We start from the raw sequence: 23835 nt of genomic DNA, 5'->3' as shown, positions 1-23835 counted from the left end.
GTAGGAAATAATTTGGACATACATGGTAGTGATGAACCGAGATCAGAGACACCAGAACATCAAGGGAAAAGAGAAAGGGGAATTAAGAGATCAAAGATTGTGGAGAAACTGGAGGGAGAGTTGGCTTTCTCTTGTCTGCCAAAAAGGATGTGTTTTTTGTAGTGGAAAAAACTAACAGTAGCATTAGTTATTTTGCTGTAGAAGACAACAGAATCTCTGTAGCTTTTACTGTGCTGTAGCTGAATAAGTTCAACTGCAGAAATTAACTGTAACACCTCCTGTCCCTTGTCTCCCTTTTTAAGGTAAATTTAATGTATGAACAGTGAAAAAAATTACTCTGAATTTCTCTGTTTTATTTCATTGAGTACTGTTTAGAGAGGAAATTGTAACAATAAAAAGTAGCTTAACTTGGACAAAAATTATGGAGTCTGATTTTCATACTAAGCAACATTTACACCACAGGGACTTAGGCTATCAGAAAAGCACATAAAGAGTAATATCTGAAAGGATAAGGCACTGCAGGTTGTGCACTATGTGATAGCAATTTATTTCTCTCTTTGCCACCAGTTTGCTTTGTAAATGTTGAAAAGTCACTTTTCCTCTCTGATATGTTTTTTTCTGTTTCTTAACTAATCACAGAAAAACACAGTTATTCATTAAATTCTTCTCTTAATCTTTCATTATTCAAGAAAAGAGTTAACTGAAATATGAGGTCAGATTTCATTAATTTTGGCTAGTTATAATTAGGCATTGAAAGCCATACCTACATACTTAAAGCAGTTTGAGATGTTGATTACCTATAACTCCCAATGGAAAGATACACTTCATTTATATGAAACCTATGGAGAGAATGAAATCTGTGTAATATTGGAGGTTTTGAAATAGTACATTAGAAAAGTGTCTGTCCACAATGATTCAGGTACCATTGATTCTGATAAAATGTATTATTCCCAGGTGATTTTTCATTATCTTACACTTTTTGGATTTCAGTCAAAGATGTGGCATTAAATGCCTAAATATAGTACTCCTATTTTAAAGACACATTCTACAGATTATAGTTTTTATATACTTTCTCTCATAAAATTAGCTGAGGGCTTGAGGAAACTTGTCTATAATTTCCCCCATCTCCTCAGAAGTAGGCAAGGCTTTGTCAGAAAGCTTTGTGTAAAGAAGGATCTGTGAGAGCACACTTATCAGAGAATAGAATCACAGAATGGTTTGGGTTGGAAAGGACCTTTAAAGGTCATCTAGTCCAACCCTCCTGCAGTGAGCAGGGACATCTTCAACTAGATCAGGTTGCTCAGAGCCCAGTCCAGCCTGACCTTGAATGGGCAATATCTTCATGACCCTTATGCTGGGTCATATCCAAAGTTTCCTTATCGTAAAGGTTTCTGTAGAAGGAATTTGCACACCATGAGTATTTGCATGATAATAAATCCAGCAAGAGTACAAAGTAGTAGAATAACTCATGTTTGAGTTATGTTGGAAACAATTATCATAGAATCATAGAATGTCTTGGGTTGGAAGGGACCTCTAAAGGTCATCTAGTCCAACTCCCCTGCAATAAGCAGGGACATGTCACAATAAAACAGATTGCTCAGAGCCCCATCAAGCCTGACCTTGAATGTCTCCAGGGATGGGGCCTCCTCTGCCTCTCTAGGCAACATGTTCCATTGATTTACTACCCTCATACTCAATAACTTTTTCCTAATGTCCAACCTAAATCTAGCCTTTTCTAGCTTAAAACCATTACCCCTTGTCCTATTGTTCAGATTAGTGAATTCTGTTAAGTGTTCATCTACAAATGTGTACTGGAAGCCAAAGTATCTGCCACCAGGTTCTCATTGCTTTCTAGAGAATGTAGTATATAGTTACATATAATTACAATTTTATAAAGTTTCATATAATTATATTATAATTGCATATAATTACATAAAATTCTTCTTTTTAGTGTCTGAAAATTATAAAGAGAAAAACTTCCTCACTCCTGCAGTTAAAAAGCAGTAATATAGTCACATTGTAATAACTTTATTTTCTGGTCTTCAGGATAGATCTCATAGTAGTATCCTCTTAAATTTATGGCAAAAGGACATCATTTTAAATAGAGTAAACTTTCCTCTAGGATTATTTGTATAACAGATGTCTACTATGTATCTTATCTAGGGAGTTGATTGTTTAGGATAAGTAGCATTGGGATCACAGTAAAAGAGAAGGCTGGCCTCCTTTGCTGTCTGCAGACTGGATTGCCTTAAGAGACATTGAGACCAGCAGAGAAAAAAGAAATTACACTGATCCAATAGATACACTGCTGAGAGGTTTCTGCTATTTTCTTACCTCAGACTTTGTTCCACCATTAAATTCACACTTTCAGTCCCTGGGAATCAGGGCAGCATGACAGAGAAGTTTGGCTAAAATGAATCTGTTGTGTTAGTTTTTGTGAAAATGATTACACTCTGCAGGTTCAAGATCAGTGCTATTTTTCAAGCAGTCATTGTTTCAAAGCTAGGCAAATAAACCCTAATATAAAAGATAAAATGATAGGGAGCCAGACAAAGATGAAATTGAGTAGCAGAGTAAACAAACCACCTGAATCATGATCTCAAGTAGAAAACAACATAAAATCATTTATTTGGCACTGTTAAAAATCAGCTGGCAGGCAAATTTTTTTTTCTAAGTATTTTAAGTAGACTGCCCATCAAATAAGCGTAATTATAATCAAAATTCTTACAACGTTCTCAAAATTCCTAAAGGCAATCAGCTCCACTCAAATTAGTAACTTGGATAAATCACCATTAATTAGCTAATATAAGCCAGCAGGTGGTTTTGAGCCCAGAGAGATTCCCTGGTTATTTAAATTATGTATACTATACTACACCAAAGATAGAGTAAGTGAAAGAAGGAACAGGCACAAGTCTGTTACAAAAAAAAACCAAAAAAAAAAACCCAAAAAACCAAACAAAACCCAAACCAAACAAACAAACAAGCAAAAAAAAAAACACAAAAAAACCCCCACAAAACAACAACAAAAAGCGAACCATGACCAAATAGAACTATTTAGGGATGATGCTCAGCTGAAGTCTTCTCCAACTCCCACATCCTACCCAAAGGAATACAAGCTGGCTTTGACCCTCAGCTCAGATAATGCCATCCAGGAATGCTCCTGCTTCAACACTGAAATATGTGCAAGAAACAAAATCTGCTTTGGAACTTGCTTGAATAGGTTTGTTCTGAAGATATTCTGATTATTACAGAATGGACATAGCAGTGACTATGCTTTACAAAAATGCATCATTGAAACCCCAAGGATAGCCTTGTCAGCATGCCATAAGGAAGGCACTGCCTATAAATAAATAAAAGTGACATCATTTTAAGAGATTAATGTCCCATCTTCTGTTACCAATGCTGTAATGCTCAGTTGTGGTCAATAACTGTTAGGAACCAAACTGAACATTTTTACATTAGTACAGCAGAAATTAATTAGAATTCTGAAAACAGTGGTACAAATAACTTCATGACATCCATAGATGCTTTGAAAATTCTGACCCAAATCTACTTGAAAATCTATTTGCTTGCAATAATTTCTATTTGCATGGTATGTTAACCTAAAAATCTGTGATACAGCCATAAAATTTCGTAATAATTTACTGCCACCCATAAGACTTATGCTTGGTGGTCATGCAAAATCAAGGCTCAACTATATTTTAGAGTCTTTGATTGAAGCTAGTGACATTGTGTGAGAGGAAACAGCAAGATCAATACAGATATTTGCATTAGTCCCAGTAACAGCATCTCTGAAGGTCTGGACTGTGATGTGGTAACAGTACTTTAAAGGATTAAAAATCCTGCTGGGTTTTACTGCATGATGTGTGGGTTTGGCAGTAATTTTTAACCCCAGTGTGTGCTCTTGGATCATCCACAATTTTCACATTAAACAACTCAGTAGCAACAATAACTAATTTAATAGATAAAATTAAATCCTTTTATATACAAAAGTAACACCCCCCCTTTTTGTTTGTTGTTTTTTTTTTTTAACATGCATCTTGAATTGTATTTCAGACTACATTAAGAATTCTTTTTTCTGGGCATGGTATAGAAGCATACAACTGTTCAGCGGGGGAAATGCAGGCGTGTTGCTCAACACATGCAACAGTGCCCTTTGATATCTTTTTTTGGACTTTGTAACAATGCTGTGACTACCGCTGTTCCCAAATATTTTATTTATAAAAACTCTCCTCCCACAGGGCAGCTGCAGATGATCTGCAGGCTAGAGTCTAGTCTGTAAACTCCACTCACCCTAGGAAATGGTGCTTCTGATTTTAAGCATCAGTGCTTGGGTCGGGGTTTTGAGTAGCCACTAGTGTGCTCCCGATTTCAGGATGTAGAACTAGGGATGTAGCTCTTGGGTGAAAGTGTTGAGATAATAGTTTGATGTCCAGTTTTTCTATGACAATGCTGTTATGCTCTGTTGTTGATAAAAACTGTAGAAAAACAGTCTGAGTGCCTTTACATTAGCACAATAGGTAGAATTGGTGTTATTTTTGCAAGTAAAAATGGTCATTCAATATACTGGAAAGATCAGTGTTCCCAAACTATCATTTTTAGTAGCTTTTTAATGGAAACCAAGTTGGGGTTAATGCTCAGAAAATATCTGATTTGATAGAATGAGTGGTCGTGGCCAAAAATATGAAATTTAGAGAGTGATGAAAACCGTGGCATAGTGTTTGGCAAAGGTAAGTTAAGTCTGATTTATTACAATGAACAGGTGGAAGAATTCCTATATAGGTTTTTTATGTAAACCCTACTCCAGTTTCTATGAGTAGAGATCATGCTTTTTTGTTAGTAACATATACTGAAAAAATGGCTGTAGTAAGCCAGATCAAAGGCCTGTCTAGATTCATATCTGTCTTGCAGTGACGATAGATTAGGAAAAAATACAATAGGAAATTTAGAAGCAGTACATCTGCCTGGTATTCTCTCCATATCTTCAACAGCCTACAAGTTAGGGACTTTCTGAAGAAGAGTTTGAATGTAGATCCCAATATAGGCTTTCCTGTACTTCTCCATGAACTTGTCCAGGGTATTTCTAACTGCTGCATAACTTTAGCAGCCAAGACACCTCATTGAATTTCACAGGTAAAAAATAGCTTCTATGAATCTGTCCTTAGCCCTTTGTTTTGAGTTGTGTAATTTGAGTTGTTGCCCCTGAAGTCTTGCTCCGTGAGAAATACTGAGTTATCCTTTCTCCATCCTTTTCTTCATGGCACTCATGAAAATACATACATCTCTTTATATCCCACCATCAGTCATCTTTCTATCAAGCTGAACTTGCCATCTCCCTGTGCATAAAAGCCTGTTTTCCACATGTGCATTGATTTGCATTTATCAGCACTGAATTTTATCTGATGCTTTATTGCCCAGTCACAAAATCTTTTTGAAGTTCTTTAAAGTTTTTATTTTGATTACCCTGTATAATTTTGTATCAGCAGTAGAGTCTGTCACTTTGTTGTTCTCTAATATTTTGTGGTTTGTTTTTTTTTTTAATGTTTAACTGTACAAATTCTGTCTTAGATCCCTATTGAATTCACTGCTGATCTGTCTTCATAGTGAAAATCAATCCATCTATTCTTACTCTTCTTTCCTACCTTTAACTAGTTATTAATCCAGAGAAGATATCTGAAGCATTCTGGGAATCTCATCAACTAGGTAATATTCATCCAGATCCTCATGCATTCCTCAAAAGAACAATAATCTCATGAGACCTCTACAAAAGCTATCTTGATTTCTTTTCATCATTTTAACATTTTAATTCACTTATCTTTCATTATGTCTTTTCTTAGAGTTGTAACTAATTTTCCTGGTATGGAGGTCAGATTTTGATTGGTCTCTCCTCCCATGGAACATTCTTGATTTTAATTAATGTCTCATTTAGCACTTAATATTATTCTGGTATTGAGGTTGATTTAAGCAATACCTATGTACATGTCCCTTAAACCTCTTGAGCAAATACTGCTTTTTGCCCAATTCATTTCTGTTTGTTCTAATCCTCCTCCAATGCTGTTTCAATTTGGGACTGTTCCTCTCACTCTTACCCAGAAAATAAAGATGCTGCTGGGGATCTTCTCTACTGACTACCACCCTGAAAATACATCTTGACTTTCTGCTGTTATCTTTTTTCCTCGAGTTCTCTTTTTAATTCTTTTTCGGGGGGGGGGGGATTAAAAAGTAGCATGCAATTATGCTTTTCCCCACTATTTTATTATAAGAACATAAACAGAAATAAGAAAACTATGCCATCTGTAGATATGTGGTACCTGAAGTTTGTGCTTTGTTATCTTTGTGTGGTTGTCATAAAATAAAGCAATTGACTAAGTTGTATCTTTATGCCTATACCCTGAAATCATTCTGCTTTTCTATTTTAGAAAATTGTCTCAAATATCTTTGCATCCTGGAAGTTAACATTAGAGTTCAGTTTAAAAATGGGCAGTGAGGGTGTCAAATTGATGTTCTAGAGTTGTAACAGTGAGCAGGTTTCTGTGTCAGTGGAAAATGAGCAGAATACAGAGTGACTGCGTAACAGCTATGTTCTCCTGTGCTATCCAAGGGAATTTCTGACAGGCATGTCAAACTACAGAGGGCCTGATTCTGCTTTTAATTAAGATGTATATGTTAGAGGCATCTGTACCTTCCTTGTTCCATGCTGAAAAGTTCAGGCAAAGATTTCACAGTCATCAGTTGCAGGATACAGCCTTAGGTGGTAAGTAAATTTTTAGTGACTTACTGTTTCTTCACTGTATTGTCTTATTCATTAGTCATATGGAAAAAAAATGCTATCTTGTTCATGACCATTTCCAATTTTTCTTCCTTCATCCTTCTTTTCACATTTCTGCTAACTTCAGGGTTTTCTTTCATCTTTTCTCTGCATTTCTTTCCTCACAGGGAATTCACTCTTCACTCCTACTTCTTTTCTCACAGCACTGGTTAGATAATCAGAGATGAAGTTTGGCTTGATAGTGAAGTGTCATTATTTGAATGTAGAGATAACATCCTCATCAAACTGGGAGTGGAAGAAGCAGCTTACTTCTCAAGGGACATGGCTATAAGTTGTCTGCCAACTTGGGCAAATATCACTGCATTAGTTATTGATCAGCCAATGGAGGAAAAATCTGAACCTCTTTGGGGAAACAAACAGAAGGAATAGTTCAGTGAAACTATCCAAAAGTCCTTGGGTACTTGAGAGAAGGGGGAAAGGGAAAGAATTTAGAATATATAAATGTAGTGAAACAATAGTAACATCAGCACTTGGAAGGAAAGATTTGTATCTTCTAAGAGTTTTGCCCGGTCACCCAAAAAGGAAGGGTCAGGGATTTGAAAGAAATGAAAAAATCTGTTTGTGATCCTCTTTCAGAAGATGTGATGTTTGCTCTGTGGGGTGGTGTGTTGTGTGAGCTTTTAAAAATTACCTTTAAAGCTCTTTTTAAAGTTATCTTCAAAGCTGACTTACTGCATTTTGGCCAAATTACATTTTCTCACAAGTTTGTCATCAATATGTGCTTGAATTAAGATGTATTAGGATGTCATTCTCTGTTTAAATCTTTAAAAAAAATCAAAGAACAAAAAATTAGTATCCTTATTTCAACAGCTTAACTTTCGATCTTTCACTTTACAGTGTCGTAAGCTTGGTGCTTTTTCTATTTATTTTCTTTACACAGTCAAGACCTATATATATATATTAAAAAAAAAAAAAAAAGGCATAAAAGTATGTAGGTAAAGATGTAACCTTAGATTGATATTTAAACTTTTTCTAGTAAGGCTTTTTCTGCAGATGTAAGACCTCTTTGATTTCAAGTTAGTTAAGTAGCAACACAATACAATATTAGTCCAGACAGATATCCTTTTTCACTTGCTGGTGTAAGCTCTGCATACAATTAAATACTTAGTACATGTTCCAAATCCCACCAAAGTCTCCAGAGTGCACACACACAGATGAATAAACACCAAGTTAGAAGACCTTTTAGAATAAAGGATAATGTTGACACAAGAACAGAGCTTTTTAATGAACTAGCTCATTGGTAAGTTTAGGTCAGGAACTAAAAGTAGTGAAGTTTTAGATAAATCCCAAAAATAAAGCACTAGAGACTTCTGTTAAGGTAGCGCTTCATGCTTCAGTGAACAATATTACATTATATGAATGCTACAGTTGGACTACTATCCTAAAAATTCAGAGGGCATTGGTTCATGCTTGTAAATGGAAAAACTGAGATTCTCAGGCACTCCTGGATCCCTGATTTTGGGGTCAGTTTTGGGAGATTATCTTACTCCCTTTGTAGCTCCCTTATATTCAAGATACTACTTTACGATCTGTTTTAAGATTCTTGATGACCTAATCAGTGTGTTTTTAATTTCTCCCCCCTCCTCTTTTCTTTTATATAGCATCTTCAGAAATTAACTTCTACCATAATATTAGTATAGCTGGGGAGGGATGGAATACAAATATAGTTTTAAGATTTTTAATTCTCATGTTGCCTTGAGTGCAAGGTAAAAGCCTTGACCTAAAACTTTTACAGAAAATATCTAGCTGTACAAAAAATGTTTCATTAGAATCACCAGGTTTCACTTGCCATTAATGGAAGAATTCAGTTCAGATTATCAAAGTTACAGCTATTTAGTGCCAGTCCCCACAGTGGCTGATGAAGAGACTTGTGAAGTTTTACAAAGTCAGGATTCAGTCCAGGTCTGAACCACCAGTTTGGCAGTCATGCGGCCCACATTAAGTTGTTTGTTTACTCTTATTTTCACTGAATAGATATTTCCTTAGCAAAGATATTAGATACAAAATAATTCATTAACATTGTATTAATAAATTGAGTTGTCCATAAACAGATTCAGAACTCTTCAGTATAAATCTCTCACACTCCATTATTCAAGCCTCCCTGCCAAAACTACTTTTTAAATGCCAGTAGCTGTAGTCTTTATTTATTTGTAAATCCTTTGTGGGTGTATATGTGTAATTAAACTTCAGAATAAGTTACAACAAAATACTCTGGTTTATTACAGCATTACTTACGAGCTCCCAGGGAACTGAGTTGTAAATAGTGCTCTCTGTGACATGTTTTTCTTATAAAATAGGAAAACAAATTTCATACTAAAATTGCCTTTTTATATAATTATTAACTGTGAAGGTTTTTTTCTCTAACAAACAATTATGTGAATATAAATATATAAAGATATATGTATTTGAGAAGTCTACACTTTTAATATAGATGATTTTTTCTTAGCAATCTCCAAACTATCAATGTCCTAGAAGGCACAGAATTATTCCTCTTCCTGAGTTTCGCTTAGATATCTTGAATAATGAAGAATAAGAAAGACTGGCCAAAATACAGAAGTGATTTGTCTAATGTGCAGATGTGCCTCCATGGATGTAGTTATTCTCATCTGAACCAGGTCACATGATCAATAACATAAATAACACATCAAATTAGACGTTCCATTATTTTTCAAATCAAAATCTCTTGGTCTGTGCAAGTCATTCACACATTACTGGCATTTGGTTCTGTCAACTCTGCTCTTTGCCCCTCACGACTGTACCCAGGTGTTACAAAGAACTTAAGACTTCTTCCTTGTGGAACTTTATAAGTAAGAGGGTTGGTGCTGGGATATGTAGCTCCAGAAGTGCCCACTTTTGAGAAAGATTCAGACTGTGTTAGTGTCTCCTTTTCACTTATTGTGGACTCCATCCATCCTGTTCAGTGAGACAGCAGTTTTTGGTGGTGTCAAATGATGATGAGTAGCCCAAAGGAATGATTTTTCTCTCTGTCTTCTGTGTGTTGATAAAAGGAGATCTGACCTCACTGCCTCACAAGCCAGTTTGGTTCCATGTCCTGGCTTGAATTTATACTGTACCAAATCTCTCAGAGTAGCTTCTAATTAGAAATTCCTTGTAGTAAGTCTTTGAATATGCCAACATATGCCAACGTGAGAGGTTTTGGGGAGGACAGTACTTGGCTACAAATGATGTATGCACGATTAAGATCTTTAGTGTCAGTAAAAATACAGAGGAGAATATTCCTTTTTTTGAAGAGGTATCACTTATCTGCACTCAGGAAGGAGTAAAGTCATAGAGAGTTAAATACCAATAATAATGGTGTGATTAGTGTGCACATATAGGTGCTTAGGTTTGAATTAGTATTAGAAAACCGATCATTATGAAAGTTGTTTTATTTGCATATTAAAGAGTTACCTTAGTGAAGAATACTGCTGTTAAAACAAATATGTAAAGCTCTTTCTCAGAAGTATAACACACAAAAACTAACACTGACTTTGTTTCCTAGTTTTTCAAGTAAACAAACTTGCAGATAGTTTCAAAATATTTAATTTAATTACAATTAAACTTGAAGACTAGAAAGTGTATCCTGTGAAAATGTGCATTGCAGCTTATCTGAAGGTAAAGGAAGAAATATGGGACCAATGAAAGCAACCTATGGAGAATGTGAAATAACAGCCAAGTGCTGGCATTTTAGGAATGTCTCTTCACAGATGTGCAGGTTTTATTTCACATTGTCCTCACCCTTCTCTATAAGAATGACTGATAGCTTCACTTCGTGATTTCCCAGCTTTTAAGAGTCTATTTTTATTTATTTTTTATGACCAACCTTACACTTGTTAAATGTAATTTTTGCTTTATGTAACATAAAAAAGAGCACATCTGCAGTATGCTATCCCATGAATTAACAAGAATGACTGGACATAAGACAAGAAATCCTTTAAAAACATATGTTCACATTAAATATCTGGGCTATCTCAGTGAAGGAGGTCTTATGGGGTCATTTTTGATGCAGTGCAAGTAAACCATTTCTGCTTTTCTGAAATAGTTTCTTTCACATTTATATTGAGCTTGTATAAAGGCACATTACATAAATAAGGGCTTAGTTTGTACATGAGTCTTTTACATCTTGGATTCTTACTAAATCCTTGTTTCTACCAACTTGATGCTTAAGAGATATTGATTTCTGCTACAGATGTCTATGGTGTTTATTTTGATATGTCTGGGATTAAAAACAAAATTAACACGCATAATCAATGTTCCTAGAGTTAAAAAGGGCGCTTTGGTACCTTTGGTTATGTTCTTCTGAAGAAAAAGGAGAATAAAGGAGAAGTGATAATAAAGGGATCGATTTATTCAATCTCTGGGTATAAGAACATTAGCCCTGGGAAAGAGCCTTCCTCTAAGAGCTTTAGCTACCCAGTCTCACTTGTGTGGTACAAAATAATTTGCATTTTTAGAGAAATTTCATGTCTTCTGTGAGCTCTAGCAAAACATGAATAAATTGCTTTATTTTCCTTTTTCTGATTTTATAAAGCTGAATCCATTAGGGGCTGAGTCAAACCGTAATGAAAGAAGGGCAACAACTGAGATGATGGAAGCCCTGGATTAGATTTCATAGTAGTCCAAGCCCAGCTGTCACGGCCTACGTGTCAGGTTAGTGCAGTTTGGGGAGGCCCAACCGTACATAGGAATGCTTTTTTTAACTGCTGTGTTACAACAGGTCTCTAAAGCAGCAAGGAATTTAACAAAGAAGTAAAGATTAGGAATTCAATAGAGCCACAGAGAGATTTGCAGTCAGGTGAGTCAACCTGCCCAAGACTGTTAGCCTGCTGCCATTTTCCTGACAGGTTCACATGTGACCCACCATCCTTCCTTTGTGCACAACAAGTTTATGTGATCACAGAAGATCAAAGATAGAATCACAGAATGGTTTAGGTTGAAGGGTCCTTAAAGATTGTCTAGTTCCAACCATCCTGTCATGGGCAACATCCCCCACTAAACTAGGCTGCTCACTTCCAGGGTGGGGGCATCCACAACTTCTCCGGGCAACCTGTGCAAGTGTCTCACCAACCTCAAAGTGAAGGATTTCTTCCTAATGTCTAACCTAAATCTACCCAGTTTAAAGCCATTGGCCCTTGTCTCTCAGTACATGCCCTTGTAAAATGTCCCTCTCCAGCTTTCCTGTAGACTCCCTTCAGGTACTGGAAGGCTGCTATAAAGGTCTCCCTGGAGCCTTCTCTTCTCCAGGCTGAACAGCCCCAACTCTCTCAGCCTGTCTTCATAGGAGGGGTGCTCCAGCCCTCTGATTATCTTTGTGGCCCTCCTCTGGACTCAATCCAGCAGGTCAGTGTCCTTCCTGTGTTGGAGACTCCAGAACTGGACACAGTGCTCCAGGTGGGGTCTCATGAGAGTGGAGTAGAGGGGGAGAATCACCGCCCTCAACCTGCTGGCCACGCTTCTTGCATGTAAAGGTTAAGGTTGTTGGTGCTACTGAGTGAGGTGGCCTGGTGCTGCTCTAGCACAGTCTGTCAAGTTCCCCACAAACTAATGCTCAGCTCAGATAAAGTCTCTGCAAAAGGCTGGCATTTTTATTGTTTCACATTACAAATACTCTTCTTAGCTGGTTCATAAAATAATAGGTATAATTTAAACAGAACCCAGAAGAAGCCAAAGTACAGTTTCTAGTTTTATGCCTAATAAATGAATTTGCACACCAGGATCCAACAAGGGCTCTGCTATTGGAAGAAGGGCAGCCATCAAGATTTGTTCCTTTAAAGTATTTCTTCTGGTGGAACAAGACTTTGCTTGAAGACTCTTAGAGCTCCAATCAGGGGTGTCTTATTGTAATTTATAGCAAGAAAATTTGTCTTTTGTATCTTGTGAGCTTTTTGTTGAGGCGAGAACAAGATTTGATAGGAACGTACTGATAGCAGCATGGATTTTAAGGGGAAAGCTGCACATATATTGTTTTTGTTGGGAAGACCTGCTTTCCTGTGACTGCACCAAACCCTCATCTCAGTACAATCTGGTGTTAAATTACTGTTGCCCAGAGTCTTCTACCTAGTGGTTGGAAATTATCTAGCTTCCAAAGAGACTCTCAGTTCCTCCCATGAAGGTGATGATGGCATAGCTGGGGGGTCCCCTGTAGCAGTTTCAGATAGCTGAAATAATCTGAAATTCCAAACTGACTTTGTGAATTTGGGGAAAATGTGATATTTTCAATCCTATGTTAATTTCAAAGCATGTTTTCTAGATTGTGAGACCAGTTTAAAAAAAGAAAAAATCTGCCAGAATCCTTCTCGGACTTGTGCCGTGGGGAAAGAGTATCTTCCCTTGTTTCTCATCTGGTGACTTTGCATGGTTTACCACAATTTAGGAAGGCACTTCAAACTGGCAGCAACTGTAACTGAAATGGTGCCTGTCTCCACTCCCAGTGATGCCTTTGTAAGGGACAGGACTGAGTCAAACCTTCCCTTAGCAGTCTAACCTACAGCAGCTACACCGAAACAGCTCTTTCCTTTTCTCCCCTTGCATCGTGGTTGGGGGAAAGGTCCAAAAGAAGCTGGATAACCTCTTGCTGCTCTCCTTCCCTCAAGCCTAAAAGTCCACGCCTCAGTAAGTCTCTGCTACTCTGAAAGTATCTGCTGGTGGTTCTCATTTCAAGTTTGTCATTACAGTTGAGGAGTGGAGTGGCAGGGTGACATCTTTTACTTTATTAAGACATTTGTTTCCTGTTGGATGTTTCTAAGCTCCGCTGTTCCTAGAGCAAAGGAATCTTAGTGGTATCACACAATTCAAAGTCTATTTAAAATAGCTAAAGTCAAATGTTTTCTAAAAACGTGTTCTGAAGCATTTTGGCAAAGCTGACATAACCACGCTGACTTTAGTAAAGCTGCATTTGTTGCATCACTTGAGGATTGGGCCCATATTAGCAAGAGCATTTATTTATAAATTTTAGCTTCTAGTGGCATGTTCTTACAAATCTCTGCAGTTTTATAACTTTCTAAAGTAGCTCACAAGTCTCATGCTGTCTGCCAATAAAACAGAAAATCCATTTACATTTTTCAGTGTAATCTGTTTTTTTATGTGCATCTATTTCTCATCAAAAGAAGTGGATGACTGGCCTGAAAGCTGGAGTTCTCTACTTAGCTGCAAAGATGGGAGAAGACAAGTAGTGGCCTTTCAAGTTGTCCCATGTCTGAAAGAACTTGGCCATAAATCAAAGAACTAAGAGGGAGGAACCCAACACTCAGTATTGCTTTGACCAAGAAAAGTATTTTTCCTGATACCTGGTGAAGACCTGTTGGTAAAATAAGCAAGGAAAGCTAAGACAAAGAAGCTTCTCCAAAGTGTTGTGGGAGAGATATCTCACATAGCATTATATCCATGTCACCGCATGTTAATACAAGGACCATGCACAAACCTGGACTTTCATTGCCAGCAGCTGTCTTACTTGTTGGTTTTGGTTTTTTGGTTGGTTGTTGGTTTGGGTTTTTTTAAGAGAAGTAAAAGCACTTTGCATCAATCTTTAGAGGAGGACTTTAGTTGCTACAGAGACTGGTGTTGTCCCCAGAAAACCTTAGTCACAAGAAAACTGATACTTTCATGAGGGATTCTGTATCTTCTTCTTAAAGAAGATAATCCTCCAGATCATTCCTCTATATCTCCTTAGACAGAGAGGATGCACTCATGCCTAAGATGCATTAGAAGATGTAAAACTAAAGTCAAATAAGGAGAAAAAAAAATCTCCCTGGCATCCTATTTTTTGTAGCAGGTGCATTGCTGGATTTTCTCTGCTTCACTGGCTTCAGCTTCTGTACCCACAAGGTACCTTTGGCTAAGCTCTTGGAAGATAGTTTCCCAGGCAAAATAAAACCTACTTTATAGAGGCCTCAGATGATAAACAGTTTGTGAGCCACTAGGCAGAATTTTCACTGGAGATGCTGAAATAAAGAAGTTTCTACCATGAAGAAGTACTCTTGCATAGAACTCTGTAAGTGAAGGTAAGCCTTTAGAGATCAGAACACAGCAGAGACAAAGCAGAACATAATGAGATCTGCAGGACAAGAAACTCTCAACAAAATTACATAGACCACTCATGTCAACATACAGAAATAAAGGCAAAAAGAACTAAAATTGGAGATACTTCTAATCAGAGCATTCTGATACTGTATTTGAACCTCAGCATCCTAATGGCGTATAATTAAGCAAGAGGAAGTGTTTAAGTAGTCTGAGCTTTCCAGCTTTCCCTCCCTTTGGGACACCTTTGAGGAACCTGAATTTCAGAGAAAGGGGTGCTAAGCACTCTCTGACAGCCAGATCCTTTGAAGACACATCAAGCTGCATATTCAGAAATAAATATCATACACTAGCAGTGATTTAAATACTGAGCTTCTCTGTTCAGTGGCATATTTTGTTCCATGGGTTGAAGATGGTGTTTACAAAATGCTGTTAAGAACTATCCTGCCATCCTGTCTTTCAGTTTTTAATGTGGCATTTGTAACAACTACTTAACAGACTTAATGCAGCATGTCTATATGAGTAAAGGTATGATGTTTTATGTGTAGCCATGCAAGAAGATTGCATAATGATTACATAAACTAGGCCTTCAAGCAGAGTATTTAAAAATTTTACAGGACAAGGACTGTAGTGGTTTGGAGAAAGAAAGCAAGAATGTTTCAGTGTGCTGGTTTGGCCATGAATTTGTCTTACAATCATCACTGTGCCTGAAATCTTTTTATTCACATCTACTGTATCCTAGTTATTTTCTGAGCAGCTGATCCACCTCGCTTTGCTTTAAAATGAATGCAGCAATGATAACTCTACACACAAAATGGGAATACACGTGCTGCTTCTGTTATGATCATTTTGTTGTCTGAAGCATCATCCCACTTACTGATGCAACAGGATTAGATTCCATTCATAACTCTAAAGTTTTGTGTTAAAAATTTCCATGAAGATATCATTATGACATACACATTTTTGTAAAAACCTATAGGAATGTCTTTTAAAATGCTGGGAAAAGTTCTCCAGGACTAAAAAATACCAGTTCTGTGAGCAAGAAGGATTTCCTTTCACGGAGATTTCTAAGTAACTTTTGGGCTCAATCTTTAGTGGTGGCTCATGGTTCTCAGCAGAGGCACAGGGAGTGTTTTTATATTGCTTGTATGTTTTCTCCTCACTAGCTTCTCAAGGTAGCCAAGGGTGAGTTTGGCATCTACCATGAGAGTGAGCTGCTCCCCCTCTGCTCAGAACTTTGCTTTCTCAGGAGGTTCCTCAGAGGCTTGTCCTGTCTTTAGGAGAGAGCAGGTAGGTTCTAGTTGTGAACTTTATTCTGTCTGCATCTGAGTGGGGGGTGAAGGAAAATAAACTCTTCCCTGGACCTTTTGAGAATTCTTTACACTGTAAAAACCTTGATTACCAACTGGGTAGATGCTCAGCCTGCTTCGTGTTGCTGGAAAACTTTGCCTTTGTCTGAAAAAGTTTCAAGATACTGACTCTGAAATATTGTTTCCCTAATTTCTCCCTGCCTTGGGTTGGAGTAGAGCCAGAGATGAGATACTATATTGAAACATTAAATTAATAGTTTGGATTTCATATAAAATTAGTTGACATTAAAGGTAAAACCAGACATTAAAAACTGGCTGCAATTTTGTTGACGTTTCTTCGTGTTTGAAATTAACTTCTTGATGACTGTTTTTCAAAGCTGATTTTTCTGTATCACCAAAAGTTGTGTAGAATTTTTGTGATGTGTCTCTAACCCCTAGATACAAAAAAGACATGGTGTCATATTTTGGCCTTGAGAAAATCCCTTTTTCTACCCACAGTCAATGATCTGACCTGATAGAGCTGTTACTTCAAGTTGATACTCAGCAAATGGTTTGTGAACTTGTCGCAGACTAGTGCGTAATTTTCACCATGAACAGAACTGAAAAGCATAAGATAAGAGTTCCATTGTTGTATAAATGTCTGGCACATGCCCAAACTATGTGAGAGAGAAATGTTAACTTGTCTGAGGACTGTTGCAGAAGAGTGAGTAAATAACGGAAGTTATTAGGCAGAGAAAAAAATCATGTTCCTGTTAGGTTTTCTTCTCCAAACCAGCCAAACTTTACACTTTCCTTATAGTTTGAGTAGGCTCTTTAAAAACATGTAAAATAAATTCTGCTTCTCATTCATAAACTTAACCATCTGTGAAGCCTTTATTCATAGAAACCTACCTGCTCAAATGCTTGCTGTAGTTTGTAAAAGGCTCCCATTTGTACTCATAAAGATTAATTCATTGCCCTGAATAGTATATATGGTATACTGAAAACAAAACCAACTCTCACTTTTGCAATCTACATTAGACAACTTTGTTTAACAAAAGAAGCACTGTCTCATTTCTAACAAGGCCGTAACCCCTAAAGGTCTTGTATGAGTGCATTTGTTTACTTATTGCCAAATTGTCCTACAAGGATCTGAAAGCTGGGTACACCAAACTGACTAAATGGTTTCTCTTTTTCTGCCTGCTTAGAAAGACTGAAGCAGACATGGCCACAATTGTATTGAAGTAAATACTCCTCCATAAACTTATTCTAAAATGAAATTGGATGATCTCTTGTCCTTTTCTCAGTCTCACCTTCTAACCTTTCTAATCTTGAGAGTTCATCTTTATTATATGTGGCTCTTACAAATGCCCATGATTAATAACTACTGTGATTCATTAGCCTGTGTTGTTGATATTGTTTCCCCAATGGGAACATTTGCTATCTAGGGATAGTCCATGATTACTCTGCCTTGTGGAACAGTAAGATGCTTTCAATCTAATGTGCAGTCCATGTTTTAGCATAAAATAATATTAAGGCATCCACATAATGGAACTGTCTGAAGATCCATTTTATTAAGCACTGAAAGAAAATGTGTGTGTGTGTTTGTATGTGAAAGGGAAACATAATCAGCAAATCCTTTGCACCAGAAACGCAGCTATTTTGAGGTATGGTTCTCTGGATTTGAGGTTGGAAAAATACTCTATAGCCAATATCTTACCTGCTAAAATTAACTTACTCAAAATAAATGCAGCCTACTCAAAGTAGGAAAAATAGGAAACAGAGGTAGATTTATTGTATTTGTTCCATTTTGCAGGTATTTATTTTAAATGCAGTCTACCTTCAAGTACAAAGCTGTAGTGCTCTTAAAAGATTACAGTTTCAAGTCGCTTCACATACCTTAACAGAGCATGTAACCTTTTTACATTATATGATCAACTTTTTGACAGTGCAGGGCCAGCACAGCTAATGGAATAATAGCCTGCAGGGTCCAGCTAAATGATATACGAATATAATCAACCTTTGTGATGACTATTCAAAAGTAATCCCTTTAGCTTTCAACTGCAACATATATTTCAACCAGGCAAAGCCATATGAAGAAAATCTCTGCAGACTCCACTGATACAATATGGCCTTCATATCCCCACAGTGTGTTTGCTGCTCACAGTAAGTTTTAAATTTAAGGTAATGGCTACTGTATATTCATGTGAGCATAGAACAATACCTTTGATTTGTTGGAGAAATGTTGCATTAGCTACCAAGGGCCCTATTCAGTAAACTTTGACACAACCCTTATATATGGTTTACTGCTTATTCTAAATGGAATATGCCTGATAAAAATGCTTTGCATGCCCAAATTGTACAAATTCATTAATCTTTATATTCATAAAACCTCCAAGTATAACTGACTCCATTCCAAGTGAACCTAGTCAGGATACATGGCTACACATGTAGGCCCAATTTGCTTTTAAAAAAGCATTACATCAGTTTTCATTTATCAGGACAGGAAAGAAGTAGGAAGATCCTCTATAAGGATGCCCCCCTGGCATTGGCTCACGACAGACATGCATGTTGTTTGCAGTCATATTATTTGCTGCTGTATCTTTATTCCTACTCCATTAGATCGTTCTACAGATTATATAACTGAAAACAGCTGCATGGCCTTTAAAAATGCAAGTAATTTTAAAATTACAGTAATGGGTTATATCTCATAGGCAGCATTATGCCAAGCTGATAATCTAGCATACCCTGCCAAATCATGGGGAGGGTGTAAAGCATATGAGGAGATAATCTTGCTTTCTCTCTCTCCTTTTTGTGACAAAAGTACATCATTGGCTAATAGTGAATGTGAATGTGGGGAATTAGTTTTATTAAAGGAAAAGAGAGGTAATGTAACTACTGCATGACCTTATATTATTACTTTTGTATGTACAATATAGTAAGAATTTGCTCACATTAGCAGCAGTTGCAAATTTGGTCTTGTGTGATACATGTACCTAAATACATGTAAAACCGTGACAGCACTGCTGCTGTCTTTTGTTTGAAGTACTGTGTGACAGGACTTTATGCCACTTAAGCAAGTTAGCTCTAGTGGAAGAGTGGGAGGGGTGATGGACTCTTCTGTTCGTTTGCCACCTCACTTCTTGAGCCCACAGAAGATTAGGGCATCCTCAGCATCCTGCAGCAGGGAGTTCCAAGGATGAGTGGATAATGCATAAAGAACCCCTTCCTTTGTCTCCAAGCCCACCACCTGCTACTTTCAGTATATCCTACTGAATAGTGAGTATATCAATCTTTTATCAAAACAGACAGTGAAAAATGGTTTCTGGTTCACCTTCTGCATGATAGTCTCATTCTTAATTCTCTCATCTCCTCAAAATATTGCCTGCCTTTTTTTTCAAAGCAGTTTTAGCTCCCCAAAATAATAGTCCTCTTACGATTCTTCATCAGTTCATGGAGCTTTTCAGTGGAATTCTTGTTTAATAAAGTCCAAGAGTCTCTGAACAATGCAAAATTTGAATGCTTTCCCATCACATGGGCATGCAAGCTCAGGAGCACTGGTGATGCCTGTTTCATTTTCTTTATACTCTTGTGAGAGAATGATGCCTGTCCTCTCTGGAGTTAGTGATCATTTTAGCTTCAGTCTTTGTAGGTGTGGCTTTTGTTCTTTTGTATGATGTTTCACTAATTATATTGTATAAAGGACTAGCAGATCTGCATAGCTTTCTCATAGGAACATAGGGAAATAATGAGATTTTTAGAAAAGCAACAATCTCTAGATAGACACATGTAAACGGCAAGAATAGAGATGCCAATTCTAGCTGTACTGAAAACTCAGCCAGACAATTTTAATTATATTTTATCAACAGCAGTTATAATATGTCAGGAACATCCTATTATGATTAATTATATTTGCATACTATTAATACGTATTAATGTTTATCTCTGCATTCTGCACAACAAAATAAGATAGAAGGAGAATGCTTGATGGTGTGATCTTTGGTGGTATATATGTATTATCATTATGAATATGCCATGCTTTTATTGTTTCCAGATAGCACAGGCCAAACAAATGCGAACAAAACAGTTATGGTTCAGTATTCCATCAGTTATCCTTGATATGCTTCATATTTGCTGGGAGGGTAGAACTGTTAATCAGACGATAATAGCTCAGTGTCCAAGTGTGAAGACAAAAGGCCAAAAGGTGCATGAGAAAAGCAATTTATGCTCTAATTCCCCATCACTCATGTACACATCCCCACCGTTTTTTGCATGTGTCAGTGCACATAAGACACACTGCTGTCAGAGACATACTTCTATGTGTATTTACTTGCAAGTGCACGTTACTGCACATACCTAGGCTTATTCTGGGCTTGAGTCAACCACGTCTTGCACCACTTTTTCAACAAAGAGCTTCCACTAGGAAAAGCAATAACATTTCACTGGTGTAAAGCTGGGGTGGGGCAATGTAGTTCAGAGCCCTTCTTAGCACTTCTGAATCTCACCAGGCTCTCAGCTGCTTCACTGTGTTTGAGCTCCTAAGCCGAACTGAGAAGTTACAGACAGTGCAGCTGGGAGCAGAGCCCCTTGTGTTAGGTTAGGTTTAATTAGATTTTTTGTTTAGACATAGTCCACTAGTAAAGGCATTTCTGTTGATGTACTTTAGGCCTGGTTTCCAAAAAATGTTACCTGGAATAACTACATTGTTAAATACAGAGTAAACCACTAAGGTACATGATGCCCTTGTACAAAATGAAATACCATGTGATAACTTACGCTAATTCTCAGGTATTCTTCATAGATGTACTTATCCTAGTCTTACTTGCATACAAACATGAAGTCCTACTTAGCAGTTATATTTAATAAAAGCCTATGATATGACAAACCAGAAAATTTATTGAGTCTTGAGTGGTCCAGTAGTTTGCATCTGTTCCAAACGTTGCTCCAGCAGTGACATTGCTTTGAACGTTACTTTTCATCTCCACCTGAAGTGGATTAATGTATTCATTTTGGACATGAATTAAATTAGGATGTCATATGAGCACCAGTCACTACTGTGACTGAAAGACAGAGTTCAGTTTTACTCATCACATTGCAAAGAGGTAGTGACAAACTGAGGAGGATCCAGCCAAGGATTACAGAGAGGCCAGAAAATATGAGCTCCTTTCAAATATCCTATTCAATATTCAAATATGGAAAGACTGCATTTGCTTAGCCCCAAAAAGAGATTAGAGGAAGGGAAATAGTCTCTCAAGCCATAAGGAGTTATTATAAAAGAGGACGGTGTTCCTTTCTTCTTCATGTCTGCCAAAGGTAGAACAGGAAAAAAATCAGCTTAATTTGCAATAAATATTTATCTTAAGATTTAGGGAGGAAACTGAGCTATGAAACAGATTGTGAAGCACTGAAACAGAGAGATTAGGGATGTTGTGAAATGTCCTTCATCAGAAGCCTCTGAGAATAGATTTGACAAATAGATGTCAAGGATGGGCTAGATATATGTGCACTTTCTTCATTTGAGGAGGTGAACCAGATCAGTAGTTCCCAAAATAGGAAAGAATCCCCCAGGGATGGTGTGGTTGCAACTAGGCAGAGAGTGGTGTTTTGCTGGAAAGTCACTGGGAGCAGCACAGAAAGAGCAGCTAAGAGGTGAGCTTTTGGTGTGGGAATGGAGGGAGGCAGGAGCAAGGCTGATCACGGGAGCAAAGGAAGTGTGTGGCTGCCAAAAGCTGCAGAGTTGAGCCCCTGCCCTCCAGCCACCTGCTCATTGGATCACATCCCACTGGGAGGATTCAACTGGGAAGTGGCAACCTCACTTAGCCAATCTCCTCACCTTGCTCTTGCTTTCTGCACTGCTCATTTCTTCTCCTGGATAGTCTTCTTCCTGCCTGCCATCTTTCAGTACTGTCTTTGCCATCATCTTTGCCTGAATGCATCTTACTTGTTGGCTCCACAGCTGGTCTCACCTGGACCCATCCTGCAAATAATAGCCTGTTTGAAAACTGCAGCACAGATGTGCAAGAAAAAAAGAACATAAATCCCTGTCAGTACAGTATTCTAGCATTATATCTGATGTGGCTCACCTGTCTTGTCTTAGATTTCCTTCTCTTGTGACTTTTTACCATATTGTTTTCCAAATACACCTTCTAGGCTTTTTTACTGTTAAGAATGTTGTACATCTAAAGCACTAATGCACTTCCCTTCCCGTCTCCTCTCCTCTCCTCTCCTTTTCAATAACAGAACTCAATAAAGAACCAGGTTCTTCAAAGCCCCTGTGATCCTCTTCCAAAGACACCAGTTCTAGATCCTTCCTAGTACAGTATTTGCTGTTAATCCATAGTCATTCTACCAATACATTCACTTCTGCAAAATGTCATTGGTTTCAAGATTTAACTGAATTTTGACAGGCAATTGCACATCATTTCTGTTTTACTTCATCGAAATAACATTTTTCCTGCTCATAAATGAACATGTTCATGCTTCCTTTAGATTTTTTTACTTGCTTTACCAGTTTTTCAATTTAATTGCCTTTGATCATGTAATTGCTTTTAATTTACAGAAATAAGCTTTTGAGGTAGAAACAGAGATGTTAACTAGATGCTGAATCCAAATATAAAACATGTAGATATGAAAGTGTATAGATAAACTTACAATATTTCATATGTTTTTTATTTGCTGTTTTTCATTATAGAGAATGCCTGCTGACTTACAGAGATACTGATGGATCTAGAATGAGTACAGGAAGATCGTTGAAGAGTCATGCAACAAAATAGGAATTTTGGTAGGAATTTTGTCATTTAAATGGGAGCACAGTGTTGCAGTATAAATATCTGAGGTCTAAGTTCTTCTATGACTGAAGTAAGACTTCAGTATGTATTACATGTTTTTATAAAAAATAGCTGGTGACATTGAAATAAATACAAAAGAAAAATAGTAACATAGAATAGGAAGTTTGCACTTTGTGCCCCTAATGCTTATTGTCTTCCAAAGCATCAGGATCTTCCTGTTAAGATATTAAACATACTTTATGCCTACTGAACGGGAATTCAAGATGCTTGATCTTCGTACAGTCAGGTTCTAAATGTATGTGTGGAGTTTTCTTTAAATCCTAGATTTTTGTTCCTTTCAGAGAAAATAAACTACAAGCTTGATACCTTATTCATAGGGCTATCACTGAGTTTAGCATCTGTGCTTAATAGTTGCAGTTTAACTGTAACTTGAATTGAATGGATTCTACCTGCGTGACACACTGTGGTGCCATTTTCATTTAATCTATAGCAGAGGTTGGACCCAAAACACAACTAAGTTTGTTTGAAGTCTGGGTGAGCACACTCATGAAGCTGCCTGCACAATCAAAGCACTTGAAATGCCATTGACTGTCTCAAGTGCAACATCCATCTATAGGTACAGCTGGAACAACTATATTTAACAATGAAAGTGCATCTGGTAGAATACCTGTGCGTCACATTTTCAAACTTGAACCCAAAATTCCCATTTTAGTAAAGCCTGTGTTCATTCACACAATCATGTAAACTGAAATTCTGCCGAGATTCTTTTTGATAAATAATCCAAGGTACTGATTTTGGAGTGCATGAGGAGAATTGTCTCCCATTTTGAGCTGATGAAATTCTTCACAGTGGGTTCCCCACACGCCCCACAGCAGTCTGACTCCTGTGGTCTTCACAGTCCTCAGAGGGCATT

The 23835-nt window shown here is 37.3% G+C and overlaps 1 protein-coding gene across 1 annotated transcript in view; it reads left to right on the top strand.

The window, feature by feature from the left end:
- The window catches only part of TTC29 (tetratricopeptide repeat domain 29), a 127585-nt gene extending 103750 nt beyond the window's left edge, over positions 1-23835 (top strand). The window contains exon 10 of the mRNA XM_051617862.1: positions 22826-23835. Coding sequence (XP_051473822.1) covers positions 22826-22839 — 14 coding nt within the window. The 3' untranslated portion in view covers positions 22840-23835. The remainder of the gene's footprint in view (positions 1-22825) is intronic.

This window comes from Apus apus, chromosome 4 (genome assembly GCF_020740795.1).
Source record: "Apus apus isolate bApuApu2 chromosome 4, bApuApu2.pri.cur, whole genome shotgun sequence".
Taxonomy (NCBI): domain Eukaryota; kingdom Metazoa; phylum Chordata; class Aves; order Apodiformes; family Apodidae; genus Apus; species Apus apus.
This window is presented reverse-complemented; position numbering and strand designations above follow the sequence as displayed.